This window comes from Poecilia mexicana, unplaced genomic scaffold, assembly GCF_051168715.1.
Source record: "Poecilia mexicana isolate PSO_F unplaced genomic scaffold, ASM5116871v1 scaffold_7, whole genome shotgun sequence".
Lineage (NCBI taxonomy): Eukaryota > Metazoa > Chordata > Actinopteri > Cyprinodontiformes > Poeciliidae > Poecilia > Poecilia mexicana.
The window spans coordinates 4,257,851-4,274,128 of NW_028263376.1; the positions used below are offsets into that span (position 1 = coordinate 4,257,851).

Genomic DNA, 16,278 nt, shown 5'->3' on the forward strand with positions numbered 1-16,278 from the left:
AGTCTCAATAACACCAGTGCTGGTCTCTGGGACACCATAACCGACTGCTGGCATTATTCTGACCGCCCCAGTAACAGGTGATGTCATCCATTTTAAAAGTCAACTTGAAACTTGTCCCTATTTAATCACATTTTTTTTAAGACTTGAGTGCTTCTCTCTTAATTTAAAAACATCAACAAATTTGTGAATCCTGGGATAATAAAACGGTGCGAATATTCCCGACCTGTCATAGTCGCCGTTGCAGAGAGCTCTGACGGGGATGGTGAAGGGCTGCCACACCGGATTCAGCGTGTTCTTGATCACCTCCGTCTTGTGGCAGATGGTGAACCTGCCAAAAGAAAATGAGATATGAGGCGGTAAAAAGAGCATGCAGATAACTGTGGGCAGATCATTACGACACTGTGTTAGAAAATTCTAGATAGAAAAAAAGGAACAATAAATCTCTGCCAAGAAAGTCAGAAATTTTCTAGAAAAACAAAGAAATTTCTGAGTTTGAAAAGTCTACATTAATCTTGAAATCTTTGAGTTTTTTCTAGATTTTTGACTTTTCAAACTCAAAAAATGTCCAAAAGTTTTCAACTCTTGAATCTCAGAAATCTCCATGTTTTTTTCTAGAAATTTTCTGAGATTAGTCAAAAAAGGTTTTAAGTTTTTGTTGTAGAAAATTAAACTTTTCAAACTTAGAAATTTCCTTGTGCGTTTGTAGAAAATTTCAGAAATTAATAATTTTCTGGTAGAAATATACTATTTGTCTTTTCCCAGCTACAGTGGCCCTAATAATCCATCGCAGATAATTCTACCCCTTGTATTTTTCTCTGTAATTCGGCACAAAGCTTTCAAGGCGACTGTGAAGGTTTTTGCATAAGTACTTTTGTGAAACAGAATATTTATTGCTGCAAACATCTCTAAAAGGCACATCTGTGGAAGAAAGTAAAAACCTGAAAAAAAGATGGTAAAAACTGCATTAGAAGACACAGGCAGCTGAGTTAATTTATGTTCAAAAAGTAAATGTGGTAATTGGTGTCACTGAATGGATGCTTGGTATGTAAAATCTCCCGGTGCATTCCCAGCACATCTCTGTTATTTTTTAAGCCTGGACTGCAGAGCACCAGTGACTGCTGAGGTTCACTGCTTCCATCAGCGTTGCCTATTAGTAATGGTGGTACTTTGGGATAATTGCCTATAAAAGTTTCTCTATGCAGCCTTATCCTGTGATCCCTAAAGTTGAACGAGCCTCAGCTTTTTTAGTTAATAATGCAGAACTGAACATGATTGACTGGATGCATTTAGAGATACTCAACATAAAATACTCAGTGAGGTTTTTCAATGTTGGACAGATGTGGATACACAGCCGGAAAAATCAGTATTAAACACATCAGTTTTCTCTCGGTAAACATAATTTTACTATTTCTATTGACATGAAATTTACACCATTTGTCAGCACCAACACATGTGATATAAAGCACACTAACTGATTACGTTGTAAATTAAGACATGTGCAATAAAGTGGAAAGATATGGGCAGCAGGTACTGAAGAGATGAGGAAAAACATCTAAAAGCAAAGTACCAAGATGCTATTTGTCAGTTATTCAGAAAGCTTCCGGTTGCTGCGTGCAAATGAATATCAGATGGTTTAATATTATCTTCATAAAAAGCTTTCCTATTATCAAAGTTTTGCTCAGAGTGGTGCTACAGCTAAAAGCAAAGAGACCTTCACAAAAAAGACTCAGTGTTGCAAAGAATACTAATGGCATTACATCTGCATTTCTAAACCTCTGAATGTGAGAACCGCTGGATTCACAGAGAAAAGCACAAAGTTTCACCAAATACCAGCCACAGACAGGTATACACATTGAGGTTGTTTTACAGAGTAAAGACAACAATAAAAACAGTTACCCAAAAGACAACAATATTAATATTTAGTTAGCAAGTTAAATATGTAGATTACAAACTAACTATTTGGGTGATTCTCCAAATTTGGTGCCTTTTGTGTATGGAAGTGACATCAGTGAAGTCTCTTCCTGCTCACACTGTAAAGAGATTTAAGTGTTAGGAAAGTGTCTTACCTATATTTGGTTATTTTTTTTACCCAAATGTCGTCATCGTCAAGCTCAACCTTTCAACCCTGTTACGCACTTAGATGATATTTATTGTTGTTTGGGAAAAAATAAAAAAATGGTCTTTGAAACATATTAATTTCTTGTTTTCATCATATCATAATGTTGCTCCATACCCTAGCTGATGTGAACTTATGGCAAATTTTAGTGAAAATCTTCAACCCTGTAACATTCAACCCAGTTACAAAAACGGTGGTTTTATTACGAGGTTGAATGTTGGACTGTTGTAAAGCCAGGCAGAGTGTTCAACCCCGTAACAGTCTGGTCAACTTTTACACTGGGTTCAACCCCGTAACGCAATACATTGTTGTACATTTTTTTTTATATATATAATAACAGCAAATATTAGACTAATATCTGTTGGACTGTATGCAAAGTTTGTCCCTAGTTTGTCCTTGTCCCTAGTGGGGTTGGGAGGATTGCTGGTGCCTATCTCCAGCTAACGTTCCAGGTCAGAGGCGGGGTCACCCTGGACAGGTCTCCAGTCTGTTGCAGGGCAACCCAGAGACAGACAGGACAAACAACCATGCACACACACACCTAGGGAGAATTTAGAGAGAACAATTAACCCGACAGTCATGTTTTTGGACTGTGGGAGGAAGTTGGAGTACCCGGAGAGAACCCACCATGCACAGGGAGAACATGCAAACTCAATGCAGAAAGAACCCAGGCCGGGAATCGAACCCAGATTGCTGCAAGGCAACAGCTCTACCAACTGCATCACTGTGCCGCCCAGCTTTATTCTAAATTATGTTCATTTCTTTCCTCAAAATTCTACATAAATATCCCATTATGACAATGTGGAAAAAAGTTTGAGACTTCTTGCAAAATAATTAAAATTTAGAAAAGACCAAGAAATCAAATTTACATAAGTGTTCACAACCTTTTGTAACCAGAGTATTTTTTATTTATTCAATTATTCAATTATTTATTTATTTATTTATTTATAATTTGTTGATCCACCTTTAGCAGTAATTAGTGCTGCTGTAACAAGGCTGTTCCTTGCAAACCGAATCGCTTAATTACTTTTGGTTGGTTAATATTCATAAGAGTTTGCGTCCAATCTGAACCGCCCATCCATTCCATTGTTCAAACTTTAAAAGTAAAGGAGGCCCGTCCAGCCACCCTGATGAGTCATACTCACGTTCCGTCTTCATTACTGCGGTAAAACACCAGGAAAGGGTCAGACTTTCCGAAAAAGTCTTTCTTATCCAGCTTGTTGGCACACAACTGCATTGTAGCGATATCCTGACGGAGAAGACAAGCGGGTTTTCAATATAATGGTTCTGATGCAAGTTTTTTTCGAACGGGGCAACCTCTTCTCCTAAGGCAGACATTTTCTGTCAACTAGTGCAGAAACTTGGTGCAAGACTTTGGCAGAATAGGTTTGGAAAGTAATTGGCAGAAAAAAAGAAAAAAAAGTTATCATGGTGATTTATGCAAAACATTAAGAAGGATCACTATGAATAGTTTGGTGATTTTTGCATAAGAATTACACAATTTATTAGGGAGGAAAATAAATGTCTGCAATATAGTGAAGGAAGCAGAGAGAGATTGTTTCATACATATGTATGAGTGGCTATGGCTGTTAATGAGGAGCTGTGTTTTTCCTGCTTCTGCGCAGAGATGCCTGGGACAACCAAGGCAGGCAGGCAGGAAGGAAGGAATTAAAGATAGACAGATAAATAATTAGACCTTTTAGTTGATTTCTCCTGAGGGAGAGCATCTTGGGAAAACCCTAAGCTGCAACTGACAGCAATTGGATCTTGTTAGGGAGCAAAAATCTCCCAGAGTAGCAATGGTAAACACGACTAAGATAAGCCAGTTTATATAATGATCTCATGAGCACACACATGTGCATGCGGAAATTCTCCCAAGCATCTGATCGGCTGGTTGTGGAGTTAATACATAAGTGTGTCGGGGAGGTTTGGGGGGGGTACTGTGAAATTGGAGGGAAATTTTGCTTCGCGGCAGAAAACCGTCTTGACAGTTTATCTGAGACCCGTTTAGAGGAAAGTGGAGCGCTCTCGCTAATGAAATGTGATCTGTTTAACCTTGGATGGGGTAGGAGGAAGTGGTGTGTGCAGACACATGTTTGGGGGCATGAAGGAAGGTGCTCCAGTGGGGAGGAAAAGGGCAGCTTGTGAAAATGCAGAATTGACGTGAAATTTATACAACGTTACAAACATGTGAGGCACTGTTAAAATGGGCTTTTCAATCCAGAAAATGATGCATTGGGCCCCTCACAATACACTCTTTTTCTGAAAGAAAAAAAAAAAAAAAAAAAGAACAAAAAGATTTCAGAAAGGCATTTTTTTTTTGTCTGGAGTGAAAAAAGGGCATGGGCCCCTCCTACAGTCTGTCTGTGTACAGCCCTGGTAGGAAGTCTGGGGAGTTCTGCAATAAAATTTTCTCGCCATGTTTATATGTACTGGGATTTGTTGCTGCGTGTGTACACAGACAACGGCAAACTGCTACAGCGACTTCTTAAATATTGCAATAAAAATGTAGAATATTCAGTCTGGATTTGGGTATGTTGATGAGTGTGTGTGCGCGCGCGTGCGTGTGTACTGACCCTGCAGTTACTGAGCTCCTCCGCTGCCAAGATTATGACTCCACACTTCTTCCCTGGTATCCCACTGAGATTATAAAGAGAAAGAGACAGAGAGATGCAGTAACTGTATCGAGGCGTGAATAATAAAAATAGAAAGCAGATGTCATTCATAGCTAAAAGCTGTTATTGTGCCAGCAGACAGCCCGGCGTGCAGTTACTTGTTTCCCAGAAAAAATTCACAGAGGGACTCACACTTACTCTCTAATGGGCGAGTCAATTCTAAAAATGGACTATAAGTGGAAATTAGACGAAATTAGACCCAATGCCATGCAACACGAAAATACACATTTGAAACCAAAAATATACACACTTTAAGATCATTTTTGTCACCAACATTAAATTTGTACAATTTTTTTTTTTGAATTTTTACTTCAGTTAGGGTTAGAAAAATGATTTATCTTTGTTAATACAAAAAAATGAGGAAATAATTTAAAATGTTTTTTTTTACTGTCTTTTCATTCAAAATTGCTTCCTCACTGTTTAAACTGGGATAAATGCTTATGGTATTCCAACAATGGCTTACTGGAATATTGGACCATTCAATATTACCAGTGAGATTTTGGGGACTGAGATCTGTGGCTTTCTGAGTCCAAAATAAGAAATTTGTTGCCCTTGAGCTACTTTGGTAATAACTTGACAGTTTGTTTACATTTGTTGCTCCTTCAGAAAACCTGTCGGTGCTCGAGCTTTAACATTGCCAGCTGTTTTCATGAGATGCTGCTGTAATATTTTCACAGGATTCTGGGCTATTAAATGACCTGTTGTATGTTGCCATTGATTTAAAGGCATTTATTTTCTTACATTTTTGTATTAAAAGAAACCAGGCCGGGAATTCAGAACTTTAATTTTGAATAATTAATTACATAGACTTTATCGTTTTAAATTTTTTAAACACAATTATTTGTACTTATACGCACCAATGCAAAGATTCCGGCTGGAACTTTTGCATTGCCGGGTTTCTGGTACACCCATAAATATGACACACCACAGTAATTGGCCTTTTGGCTCACAGGAAGATAATTTTTGCTTATGGGCCACCGGAAAAGACTGTTGTGTTCAAGTTGTGCTAAAAGACGTTAGCCTAAAATAGAATTTCAATGCTAAACATGTAGCAGCAGAACATTAGCATGCTAACATCCACGGTCCACATTACTGAAAAAGTTTCATGAATGATCATGAACGCTTATTGGATAGAATAGCATTTTAATATGATGGCTGAATAACCTAATTAACATTAAAAACTAATATTATTGTTGTTTAGCTCATATGTCTATTTATTCAATAATCTACTCATAAAAGGGGTTTTTGAAATGAAATTATTGCTTATTTTGTCAACGTATAGTTTTCGATGACAATGAGATTTAATAAACTTAATAAATTACCTTTATTAAAAATGTAATCAAGTCACACCACTATCAAAACACAAAGAACATCTACACTGTCGGCCCCCACTCACAAGGGGATTTCAGTGTCATAAAACGGCAAATAAAGGAAATATTTTAGAAATTCAACCAGATTTAAATTTCTGATGAGCCTCATCAGGACATTAATCCCAAACATGTGTTTCTGATTAAATAAAGCAACATCATGGCAGAAAAATAGGTTATCTGATGAATAAGTATAAATGTGATATTTCAAAAATGCAAATAAGTCATCTTTGCATAAGCGGAGCGGTGGACCGTATTTTGCATTTGTCTTCTGAGCAGAATGAGTCACACACAGAAATAAAAATGTGTTCTCTCAGGTGTGTGCAAACATGCATGCGTTCTTTGCATAACAAGGTATATATTTAGTTTCTAGCAAGTGTTCAAAGATTGCGATTGCTTCTTTGACTTTTCCTGTGTGTTTTTTTGTTTCGGTCCTATTTAAAATGACATCAAATGTGAAGCCTCGAGATCAAAAAGAATGCAGTGAAAGTACAAGGTGAGTGATCTGCCAAAGAGCGCTGCACAAAAACACAAAACCATCTACGAAAACAGAAACGGTGCACGCCTTAAGAACGGACGGGAGGCGCAGCAGCAGCGGGGAGCGAGGGAGGCGAAGTGAGAGGATAATTTCAAAGACACCAGGGCACAAAAGGGCCAAGCCTGAGTGCTGCTTCATTATCTTTTTTTTAAAGAGTTTGGAGAAGGAGAAATAAGTGCAGGATGAATGAAGACAGAAAAAGAGGCTATGGTAGAAAAAACAAGGGAGAAAAAGATAATAATCCCATGAGATATTTTCAACTCCGACTCGCCTTCACAGTAATTTGTGCTGGGTGACTGTTTCAGCCTCTCGCCAAAATGAGCAAGTTATCTGTTGGCAGGATGCTGCAAGGAAGCACGGTTGGTCCGAAAGACAATGTCTGATTAAAATGTTCCACTTTGAGGAGAAAACTAAAGGGCTTTTGCAACCATTTCATAGAATATCCTGCATTTTTATCATGTTCACTTGAAATCTAAAGCAGATCTAGCAAACCAAAGACAGAAAGTGGACCTGATCCATTCATCTCAACTTGGGAGCAACAAGCCGGACTGTACTGGACAGCTTCCTGGTTAGACTGCTCCCAGAGTGGACATTCATTTGGTGTTGCTCCACCGTTCTGTTTGTAAACAAGCTAACTCAAGATGCAGTACCACCAAAACATACACTGAGCATGAAATTGCAAAAAGTGGAACTACAAAAATAAATATGTTAATGCTGGGGTATGTAGCTTATGTAACTTTGATTAGAAAAAGACATTAACCAAGAAATCATTACTGATAGTAATACTTTTATAACAAATTTATGATTGCACTTTAAAAATTAGGTAACTTTATGGTATTAAAGGTAAAGTTTAAACAGTGATGATTTCTTGGTTAATGTGAAGTTGTCATAACAAAGACATTTTGAATTATGTCAACTTTGTATTAAAAGTGTCATAATTTACCGAATGACGCTTTATGACAACAGTCATAAATATTCATGAAGACTTATTCATGTTCATGACAGGTGTTATGTCATGTTTATGACAGTGTCATGACAGTCTTATTCAGTCCCTTTCAAATAAAGTGTTACCAAGTTTTTTTTACTAATTTGTTAAATTTGTCAATATGTCATGACAGTATGAGACAAATAATGTGAAGAAATACTCCTCTCCTGGTCAGAAACAACCATTCAGAGCCAGGAGGAAGGTTTTAGTGCTGTCAATCAGGCTAGTGTATGCCTATTTATGCTAATGGCGGAGAAACAACTTACCGTTGCAGGAAAACAGTTTAGCCGCCATCATCGGAGGCTATCATAACTAGCTTTAGCATTCATGACGGGCTCACCTGACGGGAAGAAGCTGTAGCCTAGTAGACGGTTTATCATGCATGCACACAAACATGACTGACAGGACCAAGACCCTCCTCCTGGCTGTGATTGGTTGTTTCGGACAGATCGGAGTATTTCAGCAGTTAGCACTGAGAGAAGGCAAAGGAATTAGATATTTTTCACAGATTATCTGTCTCATACCAAACCATTAGAACATAGTGAAAGTTTTAGCAAATATATAAAAAAACATATTTGTTTATAAAAGTGACATATATCCAGCTTTCATGAAAACAAACCAACTTCAAAAATACATTTTTTCTTAAAAGGTTTTGGCTTTAGGATGGGGTGACTTTTCAGCAATATCATAATTAGTGTATTTTTGTAAAACTGCAATAGAAACACTTATCACAGCAGTTTACATAGCAAAGTAGACACTAGCCTCCTTGGACTACACACAGCTAGCTCTACCAGTGGACTACCAGCATCAAAAGTCGACTTTGTGTTTTGGAAAGAGTTGAATCCACAGCTCTTCTATAAAATCGCTGACTACAATTTTCCGAAAACATCTCATATATGAAGACTCTCCCAATTATAAGGGGCTTTTCACTCCAACGCCTTAATAAGACGGCAACATGGACCCTATGGACCCCTATGGACCCTATGGACCCCTATGGACCCCCTATGGACCCCCTATGGACTCTGATGGATCCCAATGCCACTATAGAGAAGGCTGGTTTACATCATTAGATGCACTTCAGGTTGCTATTCGATGATTAATGACTTTCTTCAGAATAACAGATTATCTTACAGGTTTGATCTAAAAAATAAGAGAATGTTTATGTTACAAAAATGAGAGGTTTCTTAGACTAGATCCAATTTCAATGTTTGGCATCACTCTGAGAAATAAGGATGATGTACAATGGCAATCAACGTCTTTCAATGATGGATGCTTGTTGAGTTTTAGCTTGAAATTGTTTTCTGCATCACTGTTCTGACATCAGAATAACAAGATATATTTTCTAAAAAAAAAAAAAACTTTCTTGACTTAGAAATACTGACCGTTATCGAAAAAATATATATAACTTATGTTTATATATCAATTAAGTAAATGAAACAACTTTTTAAATTGAACCTTGTTTCTATCAGTTATATTCTGAATTTTTGTGTTTTCCACTTAACTTTGCTATCGTTCTATCTTACAGTCTCAATTATACGCATTTCATTTTGTTTGTTAATGTAATAGCTAAAATTATTAATGTTAACACCATTTGTTTTAGTTGTAATTATCCAATTCATAAAGTACATTAAAAAGATCTGTCTACTCAATATTTTTGAATAATACATTGTCACAAATTTTAAGTGAAAGTTAGTTGTAATTGTTATGTTGGCTCAAAATGCATTATTGTTTCTTTCAGAAAATCTTAATTTCTGCTGTAATTTCTCAGATACATTAATTACAGCAGGTAAAATAATATTTGAAGACAGTCAACATATTTCTAAAGAGAATATTGACATGACATTTTCAGCAGCTGTTGGTAACAACACGAGTAATCCGTACGTGGAAAGAAAGCAAAACAAGTTCAGAAATTAAGTTATGTGGAACAATGTGAAATGTGACACTGTCCAATGCCTGGTGAAAATTCCATGGCCAATGTCACCTCTAGAGAATATGCTTATTGTGAATGTATTATTTATTTATTAAGATATATTTTGTATTATATTAAGATAAAAAGCTGAGCTCACTTTCAAAGTAGGAGTTAACATTCTTCATAAAAATAGGAATTTCCTGTCACAGTCTGTCACAAAAGCATGAAAGATTTCCTCTAGGAATAGTTTGAGTATTTTAGGACAAACTTTGAATTTTTCATGAATTTTCAAAGGCATTTTTTCCCACCACAGTTCAGTTTAACATACGAAGCAACTGCACAATAACACCCACACCAAAAGATAACAAACCAACTTGACTGGTTTATATTATTGAGAAGCAAGAATACATGATGACAGGAGATGAAAGCCCATGCAGAGGAGAACTGACTTAAGGTTACAGAGGAAGAGGGAGAGTGTTATGTTAGCTATTCACGCCTCGCCTCCTAAATCCTTAGCCTTGCATGACGCACTTTTCAAATCGATGGATTCTCTCACTCACGCTGACTCCCAGCTGTAGCAGGCAGCAACAGTGAGAGAATTATTTATGAATTTACCTGCTCAGTGTTTCCAGCTGCACACCCGCCAGCCAGCCCACCGGATATACACACACACACACACACACACACACACACACACACACACACACACACACACACACACACACACACACACTCTGCCTGGACTCTGGAGTATCCATCTGAGCCCTCATGGCTTCATAAGTGCAGAATAATAATGACATAGCTGTTCTCCTGCTTGATTTTAAGAGTATTTTTGCCTGTTTTCTCTCATATAATGACAAGTTTATGATATATTTGGTTTGATGAGGGAAAAACAGTATAGCATAATGTAAAGCTCAAAAAAGTTGATTTTACATAACACTATGTTTTAAAATAAGATGAAACGTTTTTTTTTTTTCACATAAAAATTTATTATATGAGATATTCCACATGCTGTAAACAACTAGAGGAAAACAAACCAAAGCTGACACTGGATGCTAACACTGTAACCTAGAACACAATAGATGCTTAATAAAAGACCAGCTAACATCATGGATTCCTTTACAGTGACATCAAATATATTTTGATATCACTGATATATGGCATTGTTTGGATTAGTAGCATCAAAGCAGAATATTCACAATAGATTTTTGTCCAACAGTATTTTACTCAAGACATTCCACCTTAGCTTTTAACCAAAACATATTCCAGAGTGGTTAATTAATAAGTTTTTAACATAATTACCCACTCATTAAACACAAATGCAATATTGGTTTTACTTATAAATAATGAAACTGATGACATACTGATTTGTTTACCAAGAATAAGTGTCCCTTTTCTTGCTATTATAACTGACGATGTATTCAGGGAATTTTCTGCAGCTACACGAACCACAGTACAGTCCAGCATTTTGGACTTTTGTTGACTACACTCCCAATGCATTAGCATTAGCTTACAATGTCTGTAAGGTTCTCTCTCAGCAAAGATCCTAAGCAAAATGAGATGCTTGTTTCTGAGGATGTTTTGTAGCCGTATGTGACAAATTATTCCATTAGAAATAAGGAGGAACTTTGAGTAAATAGGTGGAGCTTTGTGAAACGCAGCATTAAGGCACTGCTATGAGTGGTCACCTTGGGAGATTCAAGGATTCCTCAAACGTGTGAAAGAATCAAGGCAACAATTCAGGTTTGTTTTTGATGAAAGAATAACATAAAGCTATTTGGAAAACGTAAAGCCAATCGTACATAATAATGCCCCTTTTGAAGAGAAAATTACTTTTACATTTCCCCGGATATCCACACTTTAGAAGATTATCAACCATTTAAATGTTTTCCAAGATGATAGTCTTTATTACTATATAATGAAGGAGTTTTAATTGTTTGGAAAAGACCTCATGACCCTTCTCAGGTTGATGTTTCGAGAACAGCTGTTTTCTGTCTTCGTAATGCACACATACACGCTTCACTCAAACTTGTTGCAGAAAATATGCTGTACCTGAAGATTCATTGGTTATGTCAATAAATGCAGTCCATATTGCCTGTCACAAGTTCACAGCTTTCCTTGACTCCAATCACAAGACAAAAACATTCGACAAAGATAAGGAAGTACAGTCCACAAAAGTTCTGACAACTAACCAAGCAAAAGCACAAAATAATGACCAACATATATATTCATGGACTGAAACACAAGCTGCAGACTTTTCTGATCATTTTAATCCACCAGAGTTTAAATGTTTATCCTCTATCCCGGAAGGACACCAGAAATTTTAGAACACTACTGCTTCTACTACATTACTTACATTAAGTATGCAGCTTTTTATTTCAGTAATTTTGTCAGTGCGGCTACATTTTGCAGGAAGAGAAGCACCATAAAGCGACAAATCCAGAAAAGTAGCTGCACTTCTGCGTGTCTGCCTGCTGAAGGTTGAAGCTGATGGGTGTAGCAGGCTCTTCGCTGAAGGATTTTTTTGCATCCCATTTTTGGCTGATGAGTGAGTTCAAGGCCAATTATGGTTTCCAAAGCGGAAATTGTCTGTGTTTTAAACATTTACTCAATCCCCTTTACCTCTGCTTCAGAGGGCGCTGAACAGATATCTGCCGCAGAAAACATCACACTGTTGAGAGAAGCTCCAGGTACAGCATGTGGGTGTTATTTTCACAATTTGGAAGTACTACAGAAAACGGATATGGATAAAACTTGAACTGACTGATTAAAGAGAAAATGTCTCATAACTAGCTAAATTGATTTTGAAATTGAGAATATTCTCGCTCCATAAAGATTTTCACATTTTGTCATGTTACAACTACAGATTTGAATGTATTTTATTACAATTTTATTACAAAAAGACAAAAATCAAAGTTTTACAGGTATCTTTAAAAGACCTGTATTGAACTGCATTTCACATAGTAGTTTGATTAAAATGCACACCACATTTTTTTTGTTTCTCTTCACAAAAGCAGATTCTTCATATACATTATAAAATGACAATTGATTACAAGTTGATGTTTGAGGATATGGAAAATATAACATAATAATAAAATGTCAACAGTAGTGGTGGGCACCGCCAGCTAAAAAGTTAGCTGCACTAACCTTAAAGCACAAATTATGAGTATTAGAAGCTTTAATGTTAAAATGCCAGCTATTCCAAAATGGTATTTAGCGGAAGCTAATTCTAAAGCAATAAATTCAATTATGTGAATTTCTGCATGTATTTGTTTAATTAACACCTTTGCTTGTTTGTGTAAGGTTTGTTTCCTTGTGTGTACCACATCTGTTTGTTGTATACCTGCCACTTTCTCAGTAAAGTTTTTTAAAAAAGAGAGAGTGAGAAGAGGAAACAGAAATGCTGCGTAGACAGTCTTCACCCACTTCAAAACATACATTTAAACACTGAACTACTTGTAGAACTCTTAACACTCGATAACCAAAACCTCAACACAGATGTTGAACTTTCTTCAACTGGAAGTTTATACAAACAGCCATGTATAATAATTTAGGGGAAGCAAAGTGCACTAAATGTTTAAAAAGGTACCAAAAGTGTTGGACCGCTAAACAAAAAAATGTGCTATTAGCAGATTAGTGGAAATATGCCCACCATTAGCCAACAGTAATTTATAAATCAGTAAACAAAAATAGATAAATGTTTGGTTTCTCTAGTATAAGATAATCTTTAAACTAAGAATCCTTTGCTGTTTCAACAAGTGCTTCTGGTGATGGATAAATTTTGTCACTGCTTATGGCAGAGAAATAAATTAGCAAAATACACAAACAAATCCTTGATTAACCCTCCTTCAATTTCCAAAACTACACAAAGAAACACTTGTAAAAGTGCACACAGGGTCAGTGCGATTCTTCCAAACTGCGCACAAGTAAAAAGCTTGTGGGGTCTAAATGGCCATGCGTCTTAGGAGTAGCTAATGTCTCTCAGTTGAAAGATATAAAAATCTGCTCAATGGATTTAATGGAGTTTTGAAATTGATAGAAATATAAAACTCAGTTATTCCACTATTTTCTCAACACTCTCACATCAGCATACACAAATCCTCCCTGAGGATAGCACTCATTAAGCTTGTAGCTAGACAGGCCCACCTGTAGTAATGACAAGATTCATAACAGGGTCACAAAAATGTTCACACATTTAGCATCAGGTCTAAAGTTTAGCATTCGTTCCAACAGAAGAGCAGCAGAAAAGAAGAGTTTTGTCTGTGTGCTTGTCATGACAGAGCTGGCCAGATGAGTTGTGAACTACAGGGCCAGATGGCAGGTGACGGTACTGGAGGACAAGGACCACAGGGGACAGATGGTGACATGGAAATGTGTTCACAGGCATGCCACGATATTATGAGACAGATTTAACAGAGTTTCATAGTCTCAGATCTTAAATTTAGGCCAACTTTCTCACTGGAGTCCAGCAAATCTAGTAATAACTCAAAATAGACAACAATGGAAAAAACAGAGGCTCAATCAGGTCTGGAAACAAGTTCAGCAAATAATATGTTCACAGCAGATGATTAAATAATAGTGGTAAATGAATTATCCTGCAAAAGGAAAGATTGTATATTGTTGCACAATATACAACAACTATATTGTCATTGTAATACCTGAGTGTGCAATAATCTTATCGCAACGTATTGTCTTGAGTAGCATATTTGTTGGATAGTAAATTTAACTGCTGTGAACTTGCATTTCGCATGGTAACGTTATGCTTAGTCAGTTGGAGAAAGTCTCAAGGCAGTGGATGCTCCCACCAGACAAAAAAAAAAAAGTCTTTAACTTCAAAGTAAGAGCGGTAAACAAAGACAAAACCAGGCTATGTTGATAAGGTAATCTCCTTCTTGGTCTTATCCTTTTTACCAAGTCCAGGTTTTACCTAACTTCATCATCTGTACACCTGTCTGACCACCAACATTGTCACCGTTCAACCTGCTCCAAGCCTCCATCGCTATTCGGTCCTCTGTCCGCTCCACTCAAACTGCTCCAAGTTCATTCACCTTTGGCTACAACAAACCCCCACACAGACCAATCTCCCCGATTCCTCTCATTCCTTCCGACGGATTTTAGTGCTTCATAGCCTCATCTCTCATCTCCTGCTTTCAAATTCATATGTTTCATCTGTTATTACTCCCAGTGTTCTGTCAACATTAAGATCTACACATTAAGGTCTATTTAACCATGATTTAAATCTTCCCTTGTTGTGCTGAGAGTTATCTTGCATGGGGGTCAGAAGCTCACCTACAACTATGATCGAAAGACAACTCAGCCTACACTGCATGACAGAAAATAATTAAGAAATAAAAGGACAACATGGCCTTTTAGCAGTTGCCCATAATAACAGGTTAGACTAATGCTGTTTATAACTGGATAGCACTTTGCCAGGAAACAAGATCTTCTTGCTCACCAAGCAAAAGCCCATTGATACCCAGTATTAAACCATGAAACCTTATGATCACAACTTTCTCTCATATTTAGTGATCTTCACACAAATATTACGAACAAAGTGTGCTGGTTTTGTATAATAGTTTATGCTTTGCATCCCATCAATGAGAAGCCAGTGCAGTTTTATAAGAAGGATCAAAAGATGAAAGAGGTTGAGGTTTTTATCATCATGAAAGGCTCAAGCAGGCGCAATCCACTCAGGAATTATTAAGCTAACTCTAACCAACAGACAGATCAGTGCTGCCATCCATGTAGAGGTTAGTGGGTTAATTAAACTGCAAGAAACATCAGCTTGCATTGATTTACAAAGCTGGTATCTTACAGATACTAAAAGAACAAAGCATGAAAAAGGTATTTCATTAAAACCGACAACATTAAATTGATTTCCTGGCATGTCATACAATTTAAGGTGAATTGAAAAAAGATTAACACCCTCATGTTCCAAGCACAAATTTTGTCTTGTTTGGGGTTTTATGTGATTAACCAGCTTACGTGGAACACAATTGTGAAGTGGAGCAGAAATGATGCGTAGTGTTACATTTTGTTTGCATAAATGAAAAAACTGAAAACTACCCAATGCTTTTTTATTTATTTATTTTTTAATTCAAACTTCTTTGACTGCATACATCTAAATAGAATCCATCTAATGTCTATACCAACATCCCCATGCAGGATCACAGGGGAGTTGTTCCCTACCTCTAGTGGTCATTGGGCGAGATACAGGGTGCACCAACCCGCCAAGAAACACAAAAACTATCATACACAAACACATTCATGTCTAAGGGGAATTTTGAGAGACTAATTAACCTAACAGTTGTGTTTTTGTACTGCTGGAGAAAGTCGGAGTACCCAGCAAGAATCTATAAGGGAGAACATGATAACACCATACAGAAAGACACCAGGGTGGCATTTGAATCTCCTATGGCAGCCATTCAGGGCTGCCTTAACACCTGCTCATACAAAGCGCTGCTTATTTACCCAAATCTCCACCTCAGAGCTGCAGCCTTCAGCCGAGCTCCACAGAGCACCTCCTCCACACAGCTCCTACAGACTAGCAACTGCAATTAGTAACCACCCAGTGGAACCGGGTGTCTCCTCAGCTCATCATAGGAACTACAACACTCCTAAGAACGATTCCAAACAGCATCAATGGTTGACATAAAGAAACGCTGTTGTGATGATGTGCTTTGTCAGA

General features: G+C 37.1%; 1 protein-coding gene across 1 annotated transcript in view; it reads right to left on the bottom strand.

The window, feature by feature from the left end:
* LOC106915448 (copine-9-like) overlaps window positions 1-16,278 on the bottom strand; it is a 73,644-nt gene that overhangs the window by 48,720 nt on the left and 8,646 nt on the right. Inside the window, exons 2-4 of the mRNA XM_014983043.2 lie at window positions 4,693-4,756; window positions 3,262-3,365; window positions 224-328 (exon numbers count right to left, since the gene is read on the bottom strand). Coding sequence (XP_014838529.2) covers window positions 224-328; window positions 3,262-3,353 — 197 coding nt within the window. The 5' untranslated portion in view covers window positions 3,354-3,365; window positions 4,693-4,756. The remainder of the gene's footprint in view (window positions 1-223; window positions 329-3,261; window positions 3,366-4,692; window positions 4,757-16,278) is intronic.